The sequence below is a fragment of the Ornithorhynchus anatinus genome, chromosome 21 (genome assembly GCF_004115215.2).
Source record: "Ornithorhynchus anatinus isolate Pmale09 chromosome 21, mOrnAna1.pri.v4, whole genome shotgun sequence".
Taxonomy (NCBI): Eukaryota; Metazoa; Chordata; class Mammalia; order Monotremata; family Ornithorhynchidae; genus Ornithorhynchus; species Ornithorhynchus anatinus.
In genome coordinates, this window is record NC_041748.1 from 21,395,404 (window position 1) to 21,423,184 (window position 27,781).

General features: G+C 50.4%; 1 protein-coding gene and 1 non-coding gene across 2 annotated transcripts; one reads left to right on the plus strand and one right to left on the minus strand.

Annotated features, from left to right (window-relative positions):
* Window positions 1–1,865: 1,865 nt before the first annotated feature.
* LOC100093438 (glycolipid transfer protein) lies at window positions 1,866–27,462 on the plus strand. Its single transcript, XM_003430011.3, has 5 exons — window positions 1,866–2,041; window positions 18,242–18,300; window positions 20,412–20,545; window positions 21,976–22,126; window positions 25,638–27,462. The coding sequence occupies exons 1-5, from the start codon at window positions 1,939–1,941 to the stop codon at window positions 25,818–25,820; spliced, it is 630 nt and encodes a 209-aa protein (XP_003430059.1). The 5' UTR covers window positions 1,866–1,938; the 3' UTR covers window positions 25,821–27,462.
* Window positions 2,749–2,822, minus strand: TRNAN-GUU. Its single transcript has one exon. It is a non-coding gene; the product is annotated as a tRNA-Asn (tRNA).
* Window positions 27,463–27,781: the final 319 nt, after the last annotated feature.

The following is a 27,781-nucleotide window of genomic DNA, read 5'->3' on the forward strand; positions in this document are numbered from 1 at the left end:
AAATGGGACAGGGACTGTGTCCATTCCAATTACCTTGTATATTCGCCAGCGCTTACGACAGTGCCCGGCACGTTTATCATTATTATCCTCCCCAAGTGCCGTCGAGTCGTCGAGTTCTACGGATCTTTTTTCTCCAGAATGTCCCGTCCTCCGCCGTGATCCTTAACCTCTCTGACGGTTCTTCCGTAATCGTTGTTACGATCTCTCTCCATCTAGCTGCCGGCCTACCTCCTCCCCATTTTCCCTGGACTCTTCCTAGCATTAGCGTCTTCTCCAGGGAATTAATCCTCCTAATTAAGTATCCAAAATATTCTAATATAAGTCGAGTCATCTGGACTTCCAAAGACCATTTTGGCTTACTCTGCTCTAAAATCCATTTGTTTGCTTTCGGGGCAGTCCTCGGTATTCGCCAAAGCCTCTCCAGCACCACATTTCCAAAGAATCTACGCTCTTTCTATCCTATTCTTTCATTCGGTAGTATTTATCGAGTGCTTAAAGTACAATACAATAAAGAGAGATAATCCCAGCCCATTAGGAGTTTACAGTGTAGGCCGGGGGAGAGACGGAGATCAAAACAAGTAAACCGACATCAGTATAAAGAAAATGACAGATATGGACATTAAGCGGTGTGGGGCCCGGAGAAGGGGGAAGAGCAAAGGGAGCGAGTCAGGGTGAAGCGGAAGGGAGCGGGAGCGGAGGAAAACTGGGGGTTAGGCCGGGAAGGCCTCCTGGAGGAGACGGCGGATAGAGACTGGCCCGGGAGTCAGAAGGTCACGGGTTCTAATCCCGGCTCTGTCACTCATCTGCTGGGTGACCTTGGACGAGTCACTTTGCTAGGCCTCAGTTCCCTCATCTGGAAAATGGGCATTAAGACTGTGAGCCCCAGGGATGTTGTATCTTCCCCGGGCGGTTAGAACAGTGCCCGGCACATAGGAAGCGGTTAAGAAATCCTATTATTATTATTGTTATTATCACGTGCCTTCAGCAGGGCCTGGGAGGTGGGGGCCTGGGGGGAGAGCGATGGTCGTTGTCCCCGGAGACACTCAAGAATTGACAATTTGTATTTCTGTGGCGCTTACCAAACAGCAACATTTTGAATCATGATTAATAATATGAAGTAATGTTAATTAATTGTCAATAATAGCACATAGGAAGCGATTAAGAATTATTATTATTATTATTGTTATGTGCCTTCAGCAGGGCCTGGGAGGTGAGGGCCTGGGGGGGAGAGCGATGGTCCATGTCCAGCTTTCGGATCCGTACCTCGTCCCCGGAGACGCTGAAGAATTGACCATCTGTATTTCTGTGGCGCTTACCAAATAGCCACATTTTGAATTATTCTGATTCATAATATTAAGTAATACCCGTTTATTATCAATAATAACAGATAGAGATCATTCAAAGGGAGGGGGGTCGGCGTCCAGCGTGGGAGGCGGTCCCGGGGCCGGCCCGGGCCACCAGCCAATGGCAGCGCGGGCGGCGGCGGGGGGCGGCTCCCATTGGCTGTGGAGACCCTAGGGGGCGTGGCAAGGGCGGGGCCGGGCCCCCTCCCCCTCCCGCCGGCCAATGGCAGCGCGGGCCTCGGGGCCCTCGAGAGGCGATTGGCGGGGGCGGCGGCGGCGGGGAGCGAGGGGGCGGGTCCCGGCGGGGGGGCGGGTCCTCTCCTCCCGCCCTCCAATGGCGCTGGGCGGGGGCGGGGCCCGGGCCGGCCAATGCCGGCGCCGCCTTGGGGCCTCGGCGGCGGCGATTGGCGGGGGCGGCGGCGGGGGCCGCTCCCATTGGCGGAGGGGTCGAGGGGGCGGGGCCGGGCCGGGGTTAGGGCCGGAGGGGCGGCGGAGGGGGAGACGGCGGCGGCGGCGGCGGCCGGCGGCGGGGACGGTGGCGGCCCCGGGGCCCCCGGAGGCCTGCCCGGAGGAGGAGGCGGAGGAGCGGCGGACCATGGCGCTGCTGGCCGAGCACCTGCTGCGCCCGCTGCCCGCCGACAAGCAGATCGAGACCGGCCCCTTCCTGGACGCCGTGGCCCACCTGCCGCCCTTCTTCGGTGAGCCGCCCCGCATCCCGGCCCCGCTGTCTGCCCTGTCCTAAGCGCTGCGGCCCACCCCCCTCCCCCCTCCCTCGCCCTCACCCGGCTCATCGGTGGCCCAACCGGGACCGGAACAATAATCGTCCTGTTGGCGGTTGTTAAGCGCTCACTCTGTGCCGAGCGCTGGGGAGATGCACGGTGGAGAGGTCTTCATCCCCATCTGACAGATGAGGGAACTGAGGCCCGGCCCAGCGGCTCGCCCACCGCCACCCGGCTGACAGGGGGCAGAGGCGGGATTCGCACCCGCGACCTCGGACCCCCGAGCCCGGGCTCTTGCCGCCGAGCCGCGCTGCTGCTCTAATAATCATCATCGTGTTGGTAGGCGTTAAGCGCTGCCTATGTGCCGAGCACTGTTCTAAGCGCTGGGGGAGATGCAAGGTAAAAGGGTCGACCCACGGGGGGCTCGCAGTTTTCATCCCCATTTGACAGATGAGGGAACTGAGGGGCAGAGCAGCCAAGTAATAACGATGGCATCTGTTCAGCGCTTACTCTGTGCAAAGCACCGTTCTAAGCACTGGGGGGATACAAGGTGATCAGGTTGTCCCACGTGACGTACCCAAGGTCACCCAGCTGACAAGCGGCAGAGCTGGGATTCGAACCCATGACCTCTGACTCCCAAGCCCGGGATCTTTCCACTGAGCCACGCCACTTCTCCAAGAGAAGGACGTCCCTGGGTGAGCTTGAACCACCAACCTTTCGGTTAACAGCCGAACGTGCTGACCGATTGCGCCGCAGAGACCTGGGAAGGCCCCGGACCACTCCCGCGTCATCATCATCGTATCTGTAAGCGCTTACTACGTGCCCGGCACTGTATTAAGCGCCGGCGTGGATCCAAGCCAATCAGGTTGGACCCCGGCCCCGTCCCCCGGGGGGCTCGCAGTCTCCTTCCCCATTCGAGGAGGGGACCGAGGCCCAGAGAAGGGAAGTGACTCGCCCGAGGTCACACAGCTGACAAGTGGCCGGGCGGGGATTAGAACCCAGGACCTCGTGAGTCCTAGGCCTGTATCCCAGTGGATGCTGCCTCTCAAGAGTCCCAGAGGCGGCCCGGGTGGAGCCCGCGGGGGATCCGGAAAGGTCCCGGGAAGATCCCAGAGGGTCCAGGAAAAGTCCCCAAAAGCTTCCCGGCCCCGCCCCGGTTGGGTCCTGGACAGGTCCTTCCCGGAGCCAGCCTGCAGCCCATCCGGGAAGATCCATCATTCATTCATTCATTCAGGCCTACTTATTGGCCGCCCACCGTGTGCTGAGCACTGGACTAAGCGCTTGGGAAAGTACGATCCAGCAGTAGAGAGAGAAGCAATCCCCGCCCACAACGGGTTCCCAGCCTAGAGGTCCTGGAGCCAGCAGGGTTTGGTCCTGGAGGGCGCGGCCTGCATGATCCTGGCCGAGCCCCCCCAATCCCATCCGGACCTCCTCTGGCCAGGGGAGAAGAGAAAAGATCCATCAGTACTATGTACTGAGCGCCCAGTCTGGGCTAAGAGCCCGGAGAGTCCAAGAGAGTTCGTAGCTGTGCTCGCGAAGCTTTCATTCTACTGTACTGGGTGCTTGGGAGAGGTTGAAGGTACCATCCCTGCCCTCAAGAAGCTTACGCTCTACTGTGTGCCGAGGACTGTCCTGAGCACCTGGGAGGTACCCCCGGCCCCCGCCCCCCACAAATACACACCAAGAAGCTTGCCCTCTACCATGGGCAGAGCACTGTTCTGAGTGTTTGAGAGAGTTTGAGGTAGTAGGCACCATCCCTGCCTCAGGTTTGCTCTCTGCTTTGTGCAGAGCACTGTACTGAGCGCTTGGGAGGGTATAGATAGTTGGGAGACACGATTCCTGCCCTCAAGAAGCTGACAGACTAGTGAGGGAGACCGTTGCTAAAATAAGTGACAGGTTATGGGAGCAGCAGAGTTTAAAGATGTACGCGTGCAAAGGCATAAAGGTACTTAATAATAATTATGGTATTTGTTAAGCGCTTACTATGTGCCCAGCACTGTTCTAAGCAATGGGGTAGATACAAGCAAATCAGGTTGGACGCAGTCCCTCTGTCCCACATGGGACACTCAGTCTCCATCCCCATTTTCCAGATGAGGTAACTGAGGCCCAGAGAAATGAAGCGACTTGCCCAGCAGACGAGTAGCAGAGCCAGGATTAGAACCCATGACCTTCTGACCCCCAGGCCCGGACTCTACCAACTCTGTTGAATCGTACTCTCCCAAGCACTTAGTATATTGCTGTGTACACAGTAAGCGTTCAGTCGATCCATCGATTTAAATCCTCAAACAAAACGTTTTTGTTTGGTCTTTTTTTTAAAAAAAAAAAATAAGGTGCCCTATTGTCGAACTAAAGCCATTCACCATTTTTTTTTAATCCAACGAGAAGTTTCTGGGTCTTTGGAACTAAAGGCACCACTTCTGCCCAGGAACGCTGACCGGCAGAGAGATTTTCCTCTAGCTCGATCGGGCGGTCGATCCATGGCATCGACGGGGCTCCTACTGTGTGCGGAGCACAGTTCTGAGGGCTTGGGAGAGCAAAATAGCAGCTCTGATTTCTACCCTGGAAAGTACAGTAGCCGTCTGAGAAGTAGCCCACCCTACAGCTCCCGCGCGGCCTCCTTCTGCGGCATCTAGAATTGTCTGTTGAGTTTCTTTTCCTGTCTGGAAAGGCTAAACTTCAGATGCGAAGAATTGTTTCCTCTGCAATTTTTTATTCCTGGTATCAAACCAGATATAACACCTCGTCACCCTCAATACTCAGACAGCTCTCCCACGAGACGACCCCTTGATTTTTTTTTTTTCCCCCATATTGTGGAGTCAACTGGATTTTCAACAGTCTTAGTTTCGATACCCTTTAAAGACTTAGCCCTCTGGGAGTCCCTAGATCTTTTATTTTGTGGTATTTGTAAGCATTTACTATGTGCCAGGCACTCTACTGAGCGCCGGGGTGGATACAACCTAAGCAGGTTGGACACGGTCCCTGTCCCACAGTGGGCTCACACTCTCAATCTCCATTTTCCAGATGAGGGAACTGAGGCCCAGAGAATGAAGTGACTTGCCCAAGGTCACCCAGCAGACAAGTGGCGGAGCCAGATTGAGAACCTCAGTCTTTCTGCAGTCACAGACAGCACAGCAAAGCCCTTAACGCTGTTGATTTTTGTTTTTCATATTGTGGATTTTCAGCCCTTAGTTTCCATGATTTCCCCTCCTTTTAAAGACTTAGTCCACTGGGATTATCTGGGTCACAAGCAGGCGTATTTACTGAATGACTATGTACTAAGCGCTCGGGGGAGGACAACCGAACGGGAGTTAGTAGACCCGTTCCCTGCCCACAGGGAGCTTACAGCCCAGCTGAAAAGAGAACATTAACTCTGTTACTCTCTCTTCACAAGGCTCTTTTGTGTTTTTTGCGTGTTTGGAGTACTGTGGGGTGATCGTGTTGAAAACAGAAGCTCTTTATGTCACCGTTTTAATGAGGCTTAATCGCCGTATGAAAAACCCTATCGATTGTCCATCCTATCTGCCCACTAATGATAATAATAATGTCGGTATTTGTTAAGCGCTTACTATGTGCCGAGCACTGTTCTAAGCGCTGGGGGAGATACAGGGTGGTCCCACGTGAGGCTCACACTTAATCCCCATTTTACAGATGAGGTAACCGAGGCACAGAGAAGTTGTCACTTGCCCACAGTCACACAGCTGCCAAGTGGCAGAGCCGGGATTCGAACTCTGACTCCCAAGCCCGGGCTCCTTCCACTGAGCCACGCTGCTTCTCTAGAACCTGTGACCTTTCGGAGGTTGGAAATCGAGGCCGTAATTCCCGGTGGGGTGGGACTAAAGAGAACGTCTTGGCGAAGTTGCAAAAACCTGGTTCGGATGCTAACTCCAAGACCGAGATTCCCGAGGGGGGTTTTACAGAAAGATGCCCAGTTTCAAAAACCCTCCTGGAGCGTTAGAAGCCGAACGGTCGAGGGGGTAGAAGCCGGGCCCGGGAGTCAGACGGACCTGGGTTCTCATCCCGGCTCTGCCACGCGTCTGCTGGGTGACCTTGGGCAAGTCGTTTCACTTCTCTGGGCCTCAGGTCCCTCATCTGTTAAATGGGGCTGAAGACTGAGAGCCCCGGGTGGGACAGGGATTGACTCCATCCTGATTGGCTTGTATCTACCCCGGCGCTTAGTACAGTGCCAGGCACGTAATAAGCGTTTAACAAATGCCACGCAACAAAATTAATAAGATTCATTCCTTGGAGGGTGAGCATTTGACATTTGGAAATGAACGGTAGCTGCAGGAAATGAGCTTGCTTAACGTGGCCCGGGATGTTAATATTTATGGGTGTTATTAAGTATTTACTACATGCCAAGCTCTGGGAGAGGTAATCGGATCGGACACGGTCCCCGTTCTACATGGAGCTCCTTTTCTAAGAGGGAGGGCGGGTATCTTATCCCATTTGGCAGGCCGGGGAACTGAGGTCCAGAGAAGTTACGTGACTCACCCAAGGTCACACAGCAGGCAGGGGTGTCGCCGGGACCGGAGCCCGGGTCTCCTGACTTCCACCGGGGCAGCCTCATTTCAGTTTTATTTCTCCAGAGGTGGAAAGTGATGCAGTAGGCCTCCAAGTGGATCAGCTAATATAATAATAATAATGATAGTATTGGTGAAGCGCTTACATTGGGTCGAGAGCTGTTTTAAGCGCTGGGGTAGACACGAGATGATCAGGGTGGTCACAGTCCCTGCCCCACGTGGGGCTCACCGTCGTCATCCCCATTTTACAGACGAGGTGACTGAGGCGAGGAGAAGCGAAGCGACTCACCCAAGGTCACAAAGTAGAACCCAGGTCCTTCTGACTTCCAGTCGGGGTTTTATCCACTAGGCCGTGCTGCTTCGCAGGTCTTCATTTCTAAATATTTGGAAGCACTGGTTGTGGCCCTGAAGAAATCCAGTAGCTTAACCAAACAACCGGTCAATCAGTGGTATTTATTGAGCAGGACTATGTGCAGGACACTGTACTAAGCGCTTGGGAGAGAGCAATACCACAGAATTAGACACGCTCCCTGCCCGTAACGAGCTCATCTAGCTCTCCATCCTCTCAGGAGGAAAACTTGTTATGAGCAAGGAATACGTCTGTTATAATGTCCTCTCCCATGCGCTTAGCACAGCGCTCCGCACACAGTAAGCGCTCGATAAATGCGCTGGACTGCGACCGACAGCATAGGAAACCGTCCTGCCTTCAGAGTGGAGTGCAGCCTGATCTTTCAATTTCAGTTTTTTAATTTCAGCGCTTAGTACAGTGCCTGGCACATAGTAAGCGCTTAAATGCCATAAAAAGCCCCTCCCTTCCCCCCACCTTTTCTGCCAGGTAGCCCGTGACCTGTTTGATGAGGAGTACAGAATGCTTGTAGCTGAATCTTTCTTTTTTATTTGTCCTCTTTAACTACTAAAGTCCTGTAACTTATCCCCTCTCTGCTGGCTTTGTGTTTCAAACCAGACAGGGGAGTTTCCAGAGCCGTTGGGCCGAGACCAGCTTCGGAGACCGCAGGTCATGGGAGCGGCAGCTCTGCTCACATTCCCTCCCCAGGAGGCGCTCAGACAGTCAGTCGATCGTATTTATTGAGCGCTTGCCGGGTGCAGAGCACTGGACTGAGCACTTGGGAGAGGACGGTAGAATATAACGGACACATCCCCTGCCCATAACGAGCTGCCAGGCTAGAGGAGGGAGACGGACATGAATAGAAATGAATAGATTTCGGATACGGACATAAGCACGGCGGGGTTGGGAGGGGAGATGAACGAAGGGAGCGGGAGGAGAGGAAAGGAGGGCGCAGTCAGGGAAGACCTCTTGGAGGAGATGGGCCTTCGATAAAGCTCTGAACCAGAATTGCGTTCCTGGCACATAGTGAGCGCTTAGCAAATACCACAATAATATTTATTATTAATAATAATTACGAGGGGTGACATCCCAAAAGTGGCAACTTCTGCCCACGGAAATAACTGCCCACAGAGTTCCTGCTACAACAGTAATAACAATCGAGGCATTTGTTAAATGCTTACTATGTGCCGGGCACTGTACTAAGGGCTGGGGTGGATACAAGCCAATTGGATTGGACAAAGTCCCTGTCCCACAGGGGCTCACCGTGTCATTCCCCATTTTACAGGTGAAGAAACTGAGGCATGGAGAGAGATACCAGATAATCGGGTTGGACACGGTCCCTGCCCTACAGGGGCTCCCAGTCTCCATCCCCGTTTTACAGATGAGGGAACTAAAGTACGGGGAAGTTAAATGACTTATCCAAGGACCCACCGCAGACACGTGGCAGAGTCAGGATTAGAACCCGGGTACTTCTGACTCCCTAGTCCATGCTGTATCCACTAGGCTACACTGCTCCTTCGCTATATTAGCTGTGGGGATTCTGCTCATTTTGGCTCAGGGCTGAAACCAGAAAATTTCCATTTTCTCATTTCAGATTTAAAGAAACTGCAAGGGGGAAGTGCATATGCAATCCCCCAAAGCAGTTTAATTCTCCTACTTCCTCCTATCTGTGATATACTTGGGCATCTGTCTCCCCTTCCCCCACCGCCACCAAACTGAGCAATTTGAGGGCAGGGAATTGTGTCTCTCAGCTCTGGTGTATTTTCATTTTTTTAATGGTATTTATTAAGCACTGAAAACGTTCCTGAAACTGTACTAAGCGCTGGAGTAGACACCGAGCTGTCAGGTTGGACACAGTCCCTGTCCCACATGGGCTCACCCTCATTACCCTCATTTTATCGATGGGGTAACCGAGGCGCAGAGAAGGGAAGTGACTTGTCCAGGGCCACACAGCAAATGACAGAGCTGGAATTAGAACCCAGGTTCTGAATTGTCCTCTCCCAAACACTTAGGACAGGGCTTTCAGGACGGCCCTCTCCCGAGCGGTCAAGAAATACTATTAACGGACGGTTCACGACTCCGAGGGAAAGCGAGTGGAAAGAACAGCTAGCTGAGAGCCAAACTGTGATTAAACCCGCAGACCCAAATAAAAAAAACCCTTGAGATTTGGCAGTCTGATTCCTGAAGATACTTAGAACTTTTTCAGCAGTCAATATGATTGTGTGCAGAGCTCTGTACTAAGCGCTTGGGAAAGGACAATATAACGGACGCATTCCCCGCCCGCAGCAAGCCTCAGAGAGACGTAGAAGAGATGCTTTCTGTTCGCTTCCTGGACGTGTGTACTGTTTTAATTCACTCAGTCGTATTTATCGAGCGCTTACTGGCTGCAAAGCACGGAGAAGCAGCAACGCTTAGGGGAAGAGCGCAGGGCTGGGAGTCAGGAGACCTGGGTTCTAATTCTAGCTCTGCCACTTGTCTGCCAGATGACTTGAGCCAAATCCCTGAACTTCTCTGTGCCTCAGTTGGCTCAAGTCGGGGAAATGACCCATTCTCCCTCCCCCTGAGGCTGATTATCTTGCTTGCACCCCAGTGCTCAGCAGAGGGATTGGCAGGCAGTTAGCACTTAAATATCATTCTTTCATCCCGGCTCCGCCATTTATCCGCTGTGTGACCCTGGGCAAGTCACTTCACTTCTCCCTGCCTCCGTTCCCTCATCTGTAAAATGGGGATCGAGACTGTGAGCCCCACGTGGGACAGGGACTGTGTCCGACCCGATTGGCCTGTACCCACCTCAATGCATAATACAGTGCCTGGCACATAGGAAGAGTTTAAAACCATAATTATTATTCATTTATTGAGCGTTTATCGTGTATAGAGCACTGTAGTAAGCGCCTGGGAGAGGACGAGAGAACAATAAACAGACATATTCCCTGACTACAGTGAGCTTACAATCTAGAGGGGGAGACAGGCATTAATAGAAGTAAATAAATGACAGATCTGGACATAAGTGCTGTGGGGCTGGGACGAGGGGATGAATTAAAAAAAAAAAGTTCGTTCATTCAATAGTATTTATTGAGCGCTTACTATGTGCAGAGCACTGTACTAAGTGCTTGGAATGGACAAATAGGTAACAGATAGAGACAGTCCCTGCCCGTAGACGGGCTTACAGTCTAATCGGGGGGGGATCGTCACTTTTATTAAACCCATCTTGGTCTTACAAGATTCTCAAGCCCAGCCCTACCCTTCCAGCCAAAAAGAGAGTGAATGGAGGCGGGAAGGACTCTAGCTCGTGAAGCTCAAAGTGGAGGAGGGAAAATTTGTTTTCCCATGGACAGGGATGATGTCTTTTGCCCTTTGGGTTTGTGGGTGGTGCCTCCGAAATCCAGGAGGGACAGAAAAGAGAGAGGATGCGAGACGCCCCGGATTTTTAACAGGTGAAGAAATCTGGGGCCACCTAGTTTTTACTTCGATGATTCTCTTCTAGGTTGGCCAAGACTTGTGAAATGATGGGCCCAGATAAGGAGATTGTTGATTAAGGCGGAGGCTTAGTAATTGGACACAGGCAAATGCTGACAGAGCTTGCTGTTCGTTTGAAGAAAGGTTACAGTCTGTGGGGCACGCAAGTCCATATTAAAATGGGAAATCCTGACTTTGAGTCATAACTCCTCTGCAAAATTCCCAAGTACACCACCCACCCCCCGGGCACCTTCCTCTAGTTCGGAAACTTTGGCTAAATCCCAGTTTCGGGTTGGTAGAGACTGGTGGGGATGAGCTCTCCCAAACGCTTAATACAGTGCTCTGCGCTCAAAGCGCTCGAGAAATATGACCGGTTGGTTGATTGACAGAGCGCAGATTGCCCCCGTTGATCTTTTAGAAATACGGAAGGTAGGAAGTGGGGCTCGTTGGAAAGACAGTGAGAGCTCTGGGTTCTAATCCTTGATCTGCCTCTGGCCTGCTGTGGGACCCTGGGCCAGTCACTTGACCTCTCAGGCCTCAGTTTCCCCTTTGGTAAAATGGGGATAAGATACCATTGTCTCCCTCTCAGACATTGGGCTTCGTTTGGGGCAGGGACTGCGTCCCATCTGAATACCCTGCGTCTACCCTAGTGCTTAGAACGCTTAAGCGTTCTAACTTAACATGTCCAAAACAGAGCTTATCTTCCCACTCAAACCCTGTCCTCCCCCTGACTTTTCCCCTCACTGTAGACAGCACCACCATCCTTCTTGTGTCACGAGCCTGTAACTTTGGCGCTATCCTTGACCCCTCTCTCTCATTCGTTATGAGAAGCAGCGTGGCTCAGTGGCAAGAACCCGGGCTTGGGAATCAGAGGACGTGGGTTCTAATTCCGGCTCCGCCACTTGGCAGCCGTGTGACTTTGGGCAATCACTTAACTTCTCTGTGCCTCAGTGACCTCATCTGGAAAATGGGGATTAAAACAGGGAGCCCCACGTGGGACAACCTGATCACCTTGTATCCCCCCAGCGCTTAGAACGGTGCTTTGCACATAGTAAGCGCTTAAATACCATTATTATTATTATTCAACCCACATACTCGATCCATCACTATATCCTGTCGGTTCAACTTTCACATCGCTGAAATCCATCCTTTCCTCTCCATCCAAACTGCTGCTATCCTCTCCTGCCTTGATGACTCTATCAGCCTCCTTGCTGGCCTCCCTGCCTCCCGTCTTTCCCTACTCCAGTCCATACTTTACTCCGCTGCCCAAATCTTTTTTTTTTTTTTTTAAAGAAAAAACGTTCAGCATGTGTTTTCCCCTCCTCAAAAACCTCCATTGGCTGCTCATCCATCTCTGAATCCAACAGAAACCCCTTACCGTGGGCTTTAAAGCCCTCAATCACCTTGCCATCTCCTACCTCACCTCGTTATTCTCTTACTACCTTAGGCTTGGCTCCTCTAATGTCACCTTTCTCACTGTACCTCAGTCTCGTCTTTCTCGCTTCCGACCTCTCTCGCCCACATCTTGCCTCTGGCCTGGACCTCATATCCACCAGACGATGACTCTCCCCCACTTCAAAGCCTCATTGAAAGCCCATCTCCTCCAAGAGGCCTTCCCCAAGTGCTCATTTCCTCTTTTCCCACTCCCTTCTGCCGATGCCCTAACTCGCTCCCTTTATTCACCACCCACCTACCCCCAACCCCAAAGCACTTCCATCCATATCCATAATTTATTTATATCAAAGTCTGTCTCCCCTTCTAGTTTGTGAGCTTGTTGTGGGGAGGGAATGTGTCTGTTATACTGTTGTGTTGAATTCTCCCAAGCGCTCAGTACACTGGCCTGCACACAGTAAGCACTCAATAAATACGATTGATGTGCTTAATAAATATCGTAATAATAAATTACTTTTAACCAAATCCCTCTGTGTCTCTCGAGAGCAGATGGGGTGAATGATGCTGTATTTAATAATGATGGTATTTCTAGATTACTTTTAACTGATAGTATATGCATTCAAAGAGAACCTCTAATTTATTACCCTGTATTTATTATGTATTAAGCACTAAAAGCTCCCTAGCCGTTTGGCAGGGCACAGGAGTCCACTAGGCTCCTGTGGTTTATATATCGTGGGAGCTGATTAGCCCGGATTATTGCCCTGTTTCAACTCGGGCTCTCACTTAGGTCAGCATGGCCTGGCGGAAAAAGCCCAGGCCTGAGAGTCGGAGGGTCTGGGTTCTAATTCCGCCTCCATCACCTGTCTGGCGTGTGATCTCGGGCTGGCCGCTCAACTGGGCCTCGGTTTCTTCATTTGAAAAATGGGGATTCAGTACCTGTTCTCCCCCACCCTCTTAGACAGAGTGCCTTGTGAGACAGGGGCCGTATCTGATCTGATGATTGATCTTATATCTTCCCCAACGCTTAGTACAGTGCTTAGCGTGTAGTAAGCTCTTTCCAGATACCACAGCTGGTAGTATTATCCTTACGTGGGATTTGAGTTAGGATCAAGGAAGAATTTCCCAGCCTTGAAACCTGGGAGCATCTGGAAGAGGCCACGGGTAACGGCAGTCTGGGGGAGCTTTATATATAGGATACATTTTCATTTTTTTTGGTTTTTCAATGTTATCTGTTAAGCTCTTACTATGCGTCAGGCACTGTACTAAGCACTGGGGTAGATACAAGCTAATCAAGTTGGACACAGACCATGTCTCATATGGGGTTCACCGTCTTTTTCCCCTTTCTAAAGATGAGGTGACCGAGGTCCAGAGAAGCATCTTGCCCCAGGTCTCCCAGCACACAAGTGGCGGAGCTGGGATTAGAACCCAGGTCCTCGGACTCCCAGGCTCAGGCTCTTTCCACTAGGTCACAGTGCTTCTCGCTTTTCTCGATGGCCTGCTTTGGGTGGAGGGGCCCGAAGGCAAGGGGATGGACTACGTGATCTCTGCGGGTCATTTGCCAGTTCCTGGGAATCCAGGGATGTAAGCTCCTCTAGGCTGGGAGTTCATTATGGCAGGGGACATGTCTGCTCATTCTGGTGGATTGCCCTCTCCCACGCGCTTAGTCCAGTGCTCTGCACATTGTCAGTGCTCAATAAATAGCTTCGATTAATTGAATCTCCAGTTCTGGAACGAGGTGGGTAGGTGAGTGGTGGATGAGATTCTGGGGAGATACAGGGCAGGGGGAAATAGGATGGGGAACAGAAACCGGGAAAACAGGAATAGTGGCTTGGGGCAGGGCGGCTTTACTCTCACACCCCCCCCCCCCCCCCACCCTCCCAGAATTACACACACACACACACACGTCCCTTGGCATCACACACACACACCACATGCCCCCAGCATTACACACACACACAACCACCCAGCCTCTCACACAAACACACACACCCCCACACCTCCCAGCACAACCCCCAACCCCCAGCACACACAACCCCCCCCTCCCCCAGGCACACACCTCCCACTCCGTCCCGAGCAGCTCACCCGGAAGCGAAGCCCACACGCGTGCTAGAAACAGAAAGGCACCGACAAGCCGGTGCAGCTGGGCGTCACTTGGAGGCCAGCTGATTTCTGGGGTCCGTTTCCCCCGACACGTTGACGGGGTTGGTCGAGTCGCTTCGGACCAGGGGGTTACTTGATGCCCGGGGACTCCCAAAGGGGAGGCTTCGAGGGGTTCGGCAAAAAGGGGCGAGCCTGGCGTTGCTGAGAGGAGCTGCTGCTTGTTTAGGGGGTGTGACTCGGCTGGAGGTACTAATAAAGCCTGGCACACAGTAAGCGCTTAACAAATTCCATCATTATCGATAATAATATTATCGATAATAAAGGCTTATCCAATCTCCAGCCACCTCTCACTTTTGAATTTATTTTGGCTTATTGTCAGCACTTGGGACTAGACATTTATTTGATCTATATGCATATGTGTGTGCACATATGTATATAGATGCACCCACACATCAATCAGTGGTATTTACTGAACACTTACCGTGTGCAGGCCGCTGTATTAAGAGCTTGGGAGAATACAGTACAACAAATAGACACTTTCCTTGCCCACAACGAGCTTGATGTCCGAGAGAGTCCAATAAATATCCTCTTACTACTTCTACTTTGTGCACCCGGACGCCATTCCAAGGATGTTGCATCCTATCAAATCGATGGTATTTGAGTGCTTTCTGTGTGCAGAGCATTGTACGAAGTGCTCAGGTGAACACAACAGCTAAGGGATAGAGCCCGGGCCTGGGAGTCAGAGGAGGTGGGATCTAATCCCTGCTCTACCACCTGTCTGCTGTGTGACCTCGGGAAAGTCACTTTAATTCTCTGAACCTCAGCTCGTTGTGGGCAGGGGATGTTTCTCTTTATTGTTTTGTCCTCTCCCAAGCCCTTAATACAGTGCTCGGCACACAGTAAGCGCTCATTAAATATGATCGAATGACTGTTACCACATCTATGAAATGGGGATTAAGACTGCGAGCTGCTCCATGTGGGGCAGGGACCGTGTCCAACCCCATTTGCTTGTATCCATCCCAGCGCTTAGTACAGAGCTTGGCCCATAGTAAGCACTGAACAAATACCACAATTATTATTAAATCCAGGCCAAGAGAGGAGGGTTGGGGAAACAGGTGAGGAAATCCCAGCTCACCCATGTCGGGTGTTAAGTTTAAAAACCAAACACAAAACCCTCAGGGGACACAGTTACCTCCTTGGGAAATAACCCAAACAGCCCCATCTGACCAGATTGTGTAAAGAGCGTCGCCGGATAAGATCGAAGATGGCGTGGGTGAGATTAGAGGGAGTGACACGGTTGTTACAGCACTAATTACAGGCTAATCCTCCCAGGCCTTCCCTCCTATCTTCTCCCATTCCCTTCGGTGTCCCCCCAACATTCATTCAATCGTATTTATTGAGTACAGACAATGTGCAAAGCACTGTACTAGCGCTGGGGAGAGGACAACGTAACAGACAGACCCATTCCTCCCCACGACGGGCTCACAGCCTAGTCACTCCCTGACTTGCCCCCTTCATTCATTCCCAGAGCCGGATCTATTTTTCCACCATGTTCTCTTTCCCAACGCTTTGCACAGCACTCTGTGCCCAATAAATGCTTACTAAATTCAACCTCCCCTGCTACCGGAGCATGGGCTGTGGGAGTTAGGGGGTCGTGGGTTCTGATCCCGGCTCCGCCGTCCATCTGCTCAGTGACCTTGGACAAGTCACTTCGCTTTTCTCTGGGCCTCAGTGACCTCATCTGTGAAAAGGGGGATTAAGACCGTGAGTTCCATGCGGGCAGGGACTGTGTCCGATGCAATGTGCTCGTATCCACCCCAGCGCCTTCTGCACAGTAAGCACTTAAATACCATAAATACTATTATCGCTACCTCAGGTTCTCCGCTGGGGCCCATCCTCTGAAGGGCCGGGGGAGTCGGGCCACCTGGGGACGGCCCGGGAGGGGGCAGAGGTCAGTCGTGCGGCCCGAGTGACCGTCGCATTCGCCAGGGGGACGGCCGAGTCTGGCACAGGGAGAGAGAGGCGCCCTGTGAGGGGGCAGGGATTGGAAAGGGACCGCACGTGATGGCCGCCACGTAACGCAGGTGACGAAAGCTGTGAGATTGCTTGGCTTTCGCTGCTGGGTGGGGCTTGGATTGGGCAGGCCCTCCCTGCGTGACTGACAGCAATTCATCCATCAATCGAATGTCCCCATTCATGTTTCCCCACTCCTCAAGAACCTCCGGCTGTTGCCAATCCACCTCCGCATCAAACAGAAACTCCTCACCAATGGCTTTAAAAGGACTCACACACCTCCCCCCTCCTACCTCACCTCGCTACTCTCCTACTTCAACTCGGCCCACACACTGCTCCCTAATGTCAACCTACTCGCTGTACCTTGATCTCATCTATCTCACTGCCGATCTCTCGCCCACATCCTGCCTCTGTCCTGGAATGCCCTCCCACCTCAGATCCTGAGACAATTACGCTCCCTGCCTTCTAAAGTCTTTACTGAAGGCACATCTCCAAGTGGCCTTCCCCGACTAAACCCTCCTTTCCTCTTCTCCCATTCCCTTTTGCATCGCCCTGGCTCGCTCCCTCCTCCCAGCGCCACAGCACTTGTGTACCTATCTGTCATTATTTCTATTAATGTCTGTCTCTTTCTCTAGACTGTAAGCTCATTGCAGGCAGGGAACGTTGCAGGCAGGGAACGTGACTGTTTATTGTTTTATTGCACCTCCCCAAGCACTTAGTACAGTGCTCCGTCCATAGGAAGCGTTCAATAAATACCATTGAATGAATACTACCCTAACACATCCTTGAGGGCATTCCTGGGCTTTACTATCGAAGGCTGGCTTTAGCCCTTTCCTGCTGCCCAGACAATAGGCCAATAACATAACCAATCGGTCCAATTTATTGAGCCCTTACTATGTGCAGAGCACTGTAGTGTCTGTTCTCTGTAAAATTCTACAAGTAGCTGGTCTGTTCCTAGAAACCCCCAAGCAGGCAAACCAGACATTGAAATATTCTACTGAAGGTTGGAGCAAACTCTAGTGGTTGACCATTTTTATTTTCCTCATTACACATGTGCATGTGGCCTTTATGAAAAGGCTTTGTCTGCCATCTGACTTAGCGTTTGTCTCTGTCTTTTGTTATTTGTTATCTTGATCGTTCAGTCGCCGGTATCTATGAGCGCCTATCTTCCTTGTCATCAGTGGTATTTATCAATCACATACCGTGCGCAGAGTACTGTACTAAGTTCCAGAACGGTCAAGTCAGGAGGACCTGGGTGCTAATCCCGGTTCTGCCACTTGTCTGCTCCTGTGACCTTGGGCAAGTCACTTAACTTCTCTGTGCCTTGGCTACCGTATCTATAATATGGGGATTGTGATTCCTTGTAATAATGTAATAATAATAATTGTGGTGTTTGTTAAGCAGTTAGTATGTGCCAAGCACTATATTAAGTGCCGTGGAGGTAGGTAATCGGCTTGGACGCAATCCCAGTCCCACATAGGGCTCACAGTCTTAATCCCCTTTTTACAAATGAGGACACTGAGGCATAGAGAAGTGAAGTGACCTGCCCAAAGTCACCCAGCAGACAAGTGGAGGAGCTAACTCCCAGGCCTGTAATTTTCCCACTAGGCCACATTGCTTCTTTGGTGTTCATTTGATATTCGCCCCATCTTCAGCCCCTCGGCACTTACAGACACATCCCTAATTTATTTACATTAATGTCTGTCTCCCCTTCCAGACTGTAGCCTTGATGTGGGCAGAGAACATGTCTTCCAATTCTGTTTTATTGCATTCTCCTAAGTTCTTAGTACAGTGTTCTGCATAAAGTAAGCTAAATGCCATTAAATGATTGATGTCAGACTAACGAGCTTCCAGTCTAGAGGGGGAAACAGACATTAATATCAATGAATGCATCATTTATAATACATAATTTAAAGAAACGTTCATAAAGGCTGTGGGTTGCGGCAAATAGCAAATGTCCACTGCCTCTCCTCTAGTTTACACTAGGTCCACAATCAATACCATGAGAAGCTGTGTGGCCTAGTGGCTACAGCCTGGGCCTAGGATTCAGAAGGACTTGAGTTGTCATCCCGGCTCCACCACTTATCTGCTGTGTGACCTTGGACAAGTCAATACACTTTTCTGTACCTCAGTTCCCTCATCTGTAAAATAGGGATTGACTGTGATCCCCATATGGGACAGGGACTGTGTTCAATCTGATTAACTTGTATCTATTCCAGCGCTCAGTACAGTGTCTGGCACATAATAAGCACTTAAATCCCACAAAAAAACACCATTAATTTCCAATTGCCAGAGAGTGGAATATTTCGTTCTCAGCAGGATATAAGCATCTGCCCTTCTTTCTGTTCCTAGACTGCCTCGGATCGCCTGTGTTCACCCCAATCAAAGCGGACATCAGTGGGAATATCACGGTATGTCTCAACGATCTCCCGCCGCAGTGTTGGAGTCTGACAGATGTCTCTTTCCTTAAACCTCACCGTAATTACTAGAGGAAACTCGGGCGATAGTCGTGGTAATTCAGGCCTTGCTCCGTGATGAGAGGAAGAAGATCATAAAGAGAAACCATAACGGGAAGAGGATGAGGGAAACCAAATTGCCCCCTGATGAGACATGAGAAGCAATCTAGAGGATTAGGCTGGGCTCTAATCCTGTCTCTGCCACTTGTATCCACCCCACCGCTTGGTACAGTGCCTAGCGCATAGCAAATGCTTAACAAATACCAGTACAAAAAACAAAGAAACAAAACCCCTCAATTCTCCCCCTCAAAGCCCCCAGATTGTCATGCCTTTTTGACTATCCTTCTCTTCCCTAAAGATTGCAAACTCCGCACTATCAATCAACCAATCATATTTATTGAGTGCTTGCTGTGCGCAGAGCACTGTACTAAGCACTTGGGAGAATACGATATAGCAGAGTGGGTAGACACGTTCCCTGCCCACAATGAGCTTAGTAGACTAGAAGCTTCTTGAGGACAGGGATGGTGCCTACCAACTTAACTGTCCCCTCCCAAGTGCTTAGTAGAGGGCTCGATAAAGACCATTAAGTGGCTGGTTTTTAGTCAAATGATATTGAGTGTCTACTATATGCAGAGCACAGTACTAAGCCCTTGGGCGACGATGTCACAAGTCCCCAGTTCGTACCAAGCAGGCCCTTCCTGGACCGGAGAAGAGTCAAACCATACCTCTGATCAGCAAGGTTATCGTGGAAATTTTTTACTCAGTTTCACCAACGTGCAAGGCAGTGACATATAAACACCTTCATTCGCTCACCCCTCCAAGGGTCCTGTCTGCTGGTCAAGGGAGCCATTCTGCCATCGCTTCTTTCTGCTTCCACGTGCTGCAGCCTCCTGCACACTGCTCTCCTGCATGCTTCCTCTCTGTTCCTACGCAGTGCTTCCTCGTGCTTCAAAGCCAACGCCTTTCAGCTGCTTCAAGAGTCGCAGCTGGGGCTCTACGTAAAAGTTATTGATTGGCCTAGGCCCACTGGTGGGTAGAACAGGGAGAGAAGGCCCCACCTCCCTCCACGTCCCCCTCACCTGCCCTCCCCCGCAGGCCAGCAATCACCTGTCTCAGGTAGAATTCATCAGTGCTTTGGCCAGCCTCTTCCCCGTTGATGTTCGCAGGATCACAAACGGTCCCTGATAAGGCAGCTAGTTGTGGGTTTCCCACAGAGGACAGTCCAAAAAAGTCGGCAGACACGTTCCCTGCCCCCAGCGGATTTACAGTCTAGAGATTACAAAGACTTTTATCTCCAGACTGGATTGCACGTCTCCACAGACATCAGGGTTTTGTAGTGAAGCCCGTGTGGCTTAGTGGATAGAGCCCGGGCCCCAAAGTCAGAAGGACCTGGATTTTAATCCCGGCTCTGCCGTGTGTCTGATTTGTAACCTTGGGTGAGTCACTTCACTTCTTGGGCCTCGGTTCCCTCATCTGTAAAATGGGGATGAAGACTGTGAGCCCCACGTGGGACGGGGACTATGTCCAACCTGAGGGGCTTGTATCTACCCCAGTGTTTAGAACAGTGCTTGGTATATAGTAAGCACTTCAAAAGTAAGCTCGGCCTCTAGACTGTAATCTTATTGTGGGGAGGGGATGTGTCTGTTTATTGTTGTATCCTACTCTCCCAAGCTCTTAGTACAGTGCCCTGCACACAGTAAATACTCAATAAATATGATTAAATGAAAGTACCATAATTATTATTAATTATTATTATTAGCCAACATGACGGTTGCTTTTTCGCTGGAAGGGACTTGCAGTGAGAGGCCCGGAAAATTTTGCCACTGGGCTGGGGGGCTCACAGGGGGCAACTTCATTCATTCAGCCATATTTACTGAGCGCTTTCTGTGTGCAGAGCACTGTACTAAACACTTAGGAGAACACAATAAAACAATAAACAGACACATTCCCTGCCCACAACAAGTTTACAATCCAGATAAGTCACGACTTCAGCAGGTGTGAGCTTCCTTAACTGCCGGGCCGGGGAAACCGTTTCAAGTAGGAATCCGTTTTCTGGTTGGTTTCAGAAAATCCGGGCCGTGTACGACACCAATCCCGCAAAGTTCAAAACGCTGCAGAACATCCTGGAGGTGGAGAAGGAGATGCATGGAACAGAGTGGCCCAAGGTGGGAGCCACCCTGGCACTGATGTGGTTAAAAAGGTGAGATCCAGCCCATCTTGAGTCTCAGCGGGGGCGGGCCGGGACCACCCCCAGAAATGTCTTCTACATGCCCTTCATCCCACCCTTTCCCATTCCAGACCAAGGTCAAGCGGCCGCCGGGATGTCAGGGAGGCAGTGGGGCCCAGTGGGTAAAGCCTGGGCTTGGGAATCAGAAGGACCAGGGTTCTAATCCCGGTGCTGCCACTTGCCTGCTGGGTGACCCTGGGCAAATAACTTACTTCTCTGGGCCTCAGTTCCCTCATCTGTATTTAAGAAAAAAAATTAAAATGGAGGTAAGACTGTGAGCCCCAAGTGGGACAGGGACTGTGTCCCACCTGATCCTGTATCCACCCCAGCGCTTAGTACAGTTTCTAGCACACAGTGAGAGCTAAACAAATACCTTTTTAAAAAACAAACAAACAAAAAAATGGTGTCCTTTCTCCTCCAACCTGACTATGAGCCCCATGTGGGACAGGGATTGAGTCCAATCTTTTAGCTTGTATCAACCCCAGCGCTTACTACAAGGCTTAGCACATACTAAGTTCTTAAGAAATAACATTATTATTGTCATTATTTAGAGACTGTGTCCAATCAGATTAACTTGTACCTATCTCGATGTTTAGTACAGCCTTTAGTACATAGCAAATGCTTAAAAAATACCACCATTACCATCAGTATTAATACTTAAGCCCTTTTCCCCCTAAGCGCTTGGGAGAGTACAATATAACAGACACATTCCCTGCCCGCAGCGAGCTTACGGTCTAGCGGGGGAGGCAGACATTAATAGAAATAAATAAATGAGAGATATAAGTGCTGTGGGACCGGGAGGGTGAGATGAATAAGGGGTTTCCGTGATCTTTCTCAATCTCTTAGAGTAGAGCATTACACCTGTGGGTTTTAGATAAATATCCCCACTATCGGTTTTGGGGGTAGGTTGTACCCTTCCCACCCAAACCTTCCTCCCCACCTCAGACTATTCACTACAAGTTGGCTTCCCGGAGCTTTCTTGCTTCTTTTTCTTTAAAAAAAAATTGTTTCTGTGAAGCACTTACTATGTGTCTGGCACTGTACTAAGTGCTGGGGTGGATACAAGCAAGTCAGGTTAGACAGAGTCCCCGTCCCCCATGGGGTTCACAGTCAATCCCCATTTTACAGATGAGGGCACTGAGGCCCAGAGAAGTGAAGCGATTTGCCCAGGGTTACAATGGAGACAAGTGGCAGAGCAGGATTAGAACTCAGCTCCTTCTGACTCCCAGGCCCGGGCTCTATCCACTAGGCCGCCCTGCTTCTCTAGAAGGAATGGAAAGTAGAGGGTGACCAGCTGCCCTGGGGCGGGGTCCCTAATCCCCCCCAGCCCTCACGATTCCCCTGGGATTTTAACCCAATGTTCTTTGCGTTCCCGGGTAACACGTCTGGCCTTGTCCTCCCAGAGGCCTGCGGTTCATCCAGGTGCTCCTGCAGAGCATCTGTGACGGCGAACGAGACGAGAACCACCCCAACCTCATCCGCGTCAACGCCACCAAAGCTTACGAGATGGCCCTGAAGAAATATCACGGCTGGTTCGTGCAAAAGATCTTTCAGGTCAGTCTCTCAGCCCCCCACCCCAGGGTGGTGGTATTTTTGCTCCGTCGAGAGTCGCCCCGATGTGACAGGGTTAGGTGAAGTAGGGTGACCCGCAGCCCTTCGAGATAGGCCTGTGGGAGACAGAGTGGACACGACAGCGGTCTAACTGAGGAGAGGGCGGAGAAGCAGCGTGGTCTAGTGACTAGAGCCTGGGAGTCGGAGGTCCCGGGTTCTAATCCCGGCTCCGCCATATTGCTCACTGTGTGATCTTGCCCTGGGCCTCAGTTCTCCTGTTCTCCCTTGTATTTAGACTGTGAGCCCCATGTGGGGCTGGGACTGAGTCCAACCTAATTAACTGTGTCCGCTCCAGCGCTTAGTCCAGTGTTTGACACATAGTAAGCGCTTAGATACCGTGAAGACAAAAAAGACAGAATGAACTCGAACTCTGCCCCAGGATTCAAGATGGGCAGATTGTCCCCAAAAGGTGGGCTGGACTAAGGGCAGCTGTCCCTTTCTTCTCCCTTCCCTCTCTTTCCATCTCCTCTTCCTTTCCCTCCTCCTCCTCGCACCCCACCCTCCGTCTCCTGAGTGGGTACGGAGGCACTGGAACAGTTTCCTTTAGAGGAGACCGGACACAGAAGGAGAAAAAAGGGGGTGGAACTCCAAAGCGAAGGGTTTTGCCGGGAAGGGGGTCCTACTGGAGAGAGCCTGGACCTACGAGTTAGAAGGACCTGGGTTCTAATCCCCGCTCCGCCACTTATCTGCTGTTTGAACTTGGGACCTCAGTTACCTCATCTGTTACCTTGAGTGTGACCTTGGCATCATCTTTGACTTTTCTGCCTCATGCAACGCGCATATTAAATCCATCACCAAATCCTGTCGGTCCCACCTTCACAACATCGCTAAAATCCGCCCTTTCCCCTCCATCCAAACTGCTACCACATTCCCGCACGCCCTCATCCTCTCCCGCCCGCGTCAGCCTCCTTGCTGCCCTCCCAGCCTCCTGTATCTCCCCAGTCCAGTCCCTACTTCACTCTGCTGCCCGGTTCATTTGTCTGTAAAAACGTTCAAGACACGTCACCCCAGTCCTCCAAAAAATTCCATTGGTTGCCCAACCACCTCTGCATCAAACAAAATCTCCTCACGGTTGGCTTTAAAGCGGTCCATCCCCTTGCCCTCTCCTTCCGCACCTGACTACTGTCCTGTTACAGCCCGGCCCACAAACTTCGCTCCTCTAACTCCAACCTTCTCGCTGTGCCTTGATCTCGCCTCCGACCCCCCGTCCACATCCTACCTCTGATCTGGAGCCCCCTCCCTCCTCAAATCCCTCAGATGATGACTCTCCCCCCCCTTCAAAACCTTATTGATGGCCCATCTCCTCCAAGAGGCCTTTCCTAAGCCCTCCCTTTCCTCTTCTCCCACTCCCTTTCTATGTTGCTCCCTTTGTTCCTCCCCCCACAGTGAGCCTGCAGTCCAGAGTGGGAGAGACAGACATTAACAGAAATAAATAAATGACAGATATGGACATAAGTGCTGTGGGGTTGGGAGGGGGGAAGAACAAAGTGAGCAAGTCAGGGCGACGCAGAAGAGAGCGGGAGAAGAGGAAAGGGGGACTTTGAAGGAGGGGAGAAGAATTGTTGGCCAGATTTGAGGAGGGAAGGCAGGACATGGGTGGGGGTTGGCAGCAAGATATAGACGAGACCAAGGCACCGTGAGAAGGTTAGCATTAGAGTACTTACTGTTCACGCAGTTCTCTGCACACAGTAAGCACTCAGTAAATACAACTGCCTGACTGACGTAAGCATGCTGTCATTAACCAACTAGTCCCACTCACTTTTTTTAATGGGATTTGTTAAGCGCTTACCATGACCCCAGCATTGTTCTAAGCGCTGGACCTAGATACAAGGTAATCAGGTTGAAGCCAGTTCCTGTCCCACATGGAGCTCAACAGTCTTAACCCCCATGTTTTTACAGATGAGGTAACTGAGGCACAGAGAAGTTAAATGACTTGCCCAAGGTCACAGCACACATCAGCGGTGGAATCCCAGATCTTCTAAATCCTAGGCCCGGTCTCTTCCCATTAGGCCACTCTGCTTCCCAAATAATAAAGACACAAAGTTAGTCATTCAAAAAAATACTTACCTACCTTCCACATTTATGACTTAAGCTCTAATTCACATCCAACGTTCCTTCTTCCTCCATCCTGCCATTTGTTTTAGCATCTCTCCCCCATTAGCTCATAATCAGCATGAATGTAGGAGGACTTTTATCTTTATAGTCCTCTCCTGCATGCCCGTAGTCTGTGCTCTTTACACAGGAGGCAATCCGGAAATCCTACTGATTGAGGAGATAAATGTTTCTCTCAAGTCGAAGCTTTCTTCCTGCTAGATAAATTCCTCCCTGCTAGATGATAAATTCCTCGAGGGCAGGGATCATGTCTGTTAACTGTATTGGAGAAGCTGCGGTGGCTCAGTGGAAAGAGGCCGGGCTTGGGAGTCAGAGGTCATGGGTTCGAATCCTGGCTCCGCCACTTGTGAGTTGTGTGACTGTGGGCGAGTCACTTCACTTCTCCGGGCCTCAGTTACCTCATCTGTAAAATGGGGATGAAGCCTGTGAGTCTCACGTGGGACAACCAGATGACCCTGTATCTACCCCAGCGTTTAGAACAGTGCTCTGCACATAGTAAGCGCTTAACAAATACCAACATTTATTTAAGTGCTTAGTACAGTGCTCAGCTGGGAACGAGTGCTCAATATGTCTATTTTGAGTGATTAAATGTAGTGAAATATCGCCCTCATGAGGAAAGATCAAGTCATAGCACCAACTAATAAGTGCGCTATTTGTTAATAATAATGGTATTTATTAATGATAATAATAATGATAATGGTATTTGTTAAGCGCTTACTATGTGCCAAGCACTGTGAAGCACATACTATGTGCCAAGTAATAAGTATTGGGGTCCATACAGGATAATCAGGTCCCACATGCGGCTCACATTCTCAGTTGTTATCATTATTATTATGGTATTTGTTAAGCGCTTTCTGTGTGCCAAGCACTTTTCTTGTGAGTCAAGTTGTCCCACGTGGGGCTCACAGTTTTAATGCACAGAGAAGTGAAGTGGCTTGCCCAAGGTCACCCAGCATATGAGCGGTGGAGCCGGGAATAGAACCCACGTCCTCTGACTCCCAGGCCCATGTTCTTTCCACTAAGCCACGCTGCTTCTAAGAAGGAGGGAGACCAGGTATTGAACCCCCATTTTACAGTTGAGGAAACTGAGGCCCAGAGAAGTGAAGTGACTTGCCCAAGATCACACAGCAAGCAATTGTCAGAGCCGGGATTAAAACCCAGATTCCCCCCCACTCTGTTCATCTCTCCGTCTATTTCGTAAACACCGCACCTGGGCCCCTGTGCAAAACCTCACTTCCAGTCACTTAACCTCTCTGGGCCTCAGTTAACTCATCTGAGGTAAGAGGAACATGGATCCATCCAGAACGTCTCCCTAATGACAGATGTTCTTTACCTTGCTCAGGGAGCACTGTACGCAGCTCCCTACAAATCCGACTTCCTCAAGGCCCTCTCCAAGGGCCAGAACGTGACCGAAGAGCAGTGTCTGGAGAAGATCCGCCTCTTCCTGGTCAACTACACGGCCACCATCGATATCATCTACGAGATGTACACCAAGATGAACGCCGAGCTGAATTACACCGTCTGACGTCTGGCGGACGGGCTGAAGCACACAACTGTCCTCTTAAAGAAAAAAGAAAAAAAAAATTCCTCGATCACTGTGAATAAGTGCAGAGGCACCGGGGGCCTCCTCCATTCTGGGCTTGGATTTCCAGGGAACGGCCTGCTTTTTAAACCGTTATGATTATTTTTTTTTTTCCACTCCAAAGGAGCAATAATGGGTCGTGATTGTATTGCCTTAGACCCTCACAGTCGACACTGTCTTGAATCTGCGTTTGAGTGTGATAAAACCGGGATTAGCGTTTTCTACTAAATCAAGTCCTAAAGGTCTCTCTGCCTCACGTGACTGAGTAACCGTGTACTAATAGAGATGGAAAAAAAAAGGCCTTCACCTCCATTTTGAAACGGGCACACGTCGCGGGGAAGCTGTGTTTTTTTTAGGTTGGAAGGACGAGGGACGTCGGGGAAGCGAGATCTGGGGTCGAAACCGAGGATCGCGTGGAGCGTGGAGAAGGAAGAGCGATGCGTGTTCCTTGGTGGGATTAGCAGGACACGGCTCCGGCTATCCCGGGGTATCTTGGGCACTAGCTGAGTACGATCGCATCTTGGATTCCTGGAGGACGCTCACACGCTCGAAGGTTCAGAGCGGTGAGCTGAGGGGGACTGGATTTCTGCCTTCTGCATGATCACGCTTCTTCACGGTCAGCTTTTCCAGAATCAGTCAATCGCCCTCTGTTTGAAGCAAAACTCCAAGACCCGGGATTTCTCTACTCCACCGTATGTGTTGGCTAACGACGCACGGCTTGGGAATTGCTGGAAAAAACAGCCTCGGATGAATTGCTAAGTGTTAATAAGGAAAATGGATTGGTGATTTTTTCTTAATGCACAGAGAACTTATTATAACTCTATTTTGGAATCCTATCTATCCTCTGTTCTGTTTCTTTCCGCATATGGGGAAATGGAAAATGGATCTTTTATTGACTGAATGGAATCAGTCCCTATCCCTAGAATTTCTCTCCCCCGCCTTAACATAGGCTAACGGTGCCCGATTTGGAAGTTGTTGGAAAAAACAACCTCAGATGAATTGCTAAGTGTTAAAATCAATAAGGAAAATGGATTGGTGATTTTTTTAAATGCAAAAAGAACTTATTAAAACTCTATTTTGGAATCCTACCTGTCCTCTATTCTATTTATTTTGGGATATGGGGAAATGGAAAAGGAATCTTGTACTGATTGAATGGGGTCGTTCCTAGAATTTCTCTCCTCCACCTTTACATTGGCTATCGACACCCGGCTTGGAAACTGTCGGAAAAAACAAGCTCAGATGAATTGCTAAGTGTTAAACTCAATAAGGAAAATGGTTTGGTGATTTTTTTTCTTAACTCCAAAAGAACCTATTAAAACTCTGTTTTGGAATCCTACCTGTCCTCCATTCCGTTCCTTTCCGCATATGGGGAATGGAAAACGGATCTTTAATTGACAGAATAGAATCAGTTCCTGTCCCTAGAATTTCTCTTCCCCACCTTAACCTTGGCTAGCGGTGCCCGACTGGCAAATTGTTGGAAAAAACAACCTCAGATGAATTGCTAAGTGTTAAACTCAGTGAGGAAAATGGATTGGTGATTTTTTAATGCAAAAAGAACTCATTAAAACTCTATTTTCGAATCCTACCTGTCCTCTTTTCTGTTTATTTCGGCGTATGGGGAAATGGAAAAGGAATATTTTATTGACTGGGTGGGGTCATTCCTTATCCCTAGTTAGAACCCTGATTGGAGCCCAAAGATCTCTCGTTTTCCTTTTCTCTTTTCAGTTAGTTCACTTATTCACTGTGGTCCCTGGACCTGCAGTTGGAGCCAGAGAAAATGGTCTTTTCCTGAGGCTTTAAACTCCCCCTTTCCTCTTCTCCCACTCCCTTCTGAATCACCCTGACTTGCTCCCTTTATTCATCCCCCCCTCCCAGCCCCACACCACTAGAAACATATTTGCAAT

Coding starts and splice junctions, on each gene's coding strand:
- LOC100093438 (XM_003430011.3), top strand. CDS start 1,939: ATGGCGCTGCTGGCCGAGCACCTGCTGCGCCCGCTGCCCGCCGACAAG. Junction 2,042..18,241: donor CCACCTGCCGCCCTTCTTCG/GTGAGCCGCCCC, acceptor TTCTGTTCCTAG/ACTGCCTCGGATCGCCTGTG. Junction 20,546..21,975: donor GCACTGATGTGGTTAAAAAG/GTGAGATCCAGC, acceptor TTGTCCTCCCAG/AGGCCTGCGGTTCATCCAGG.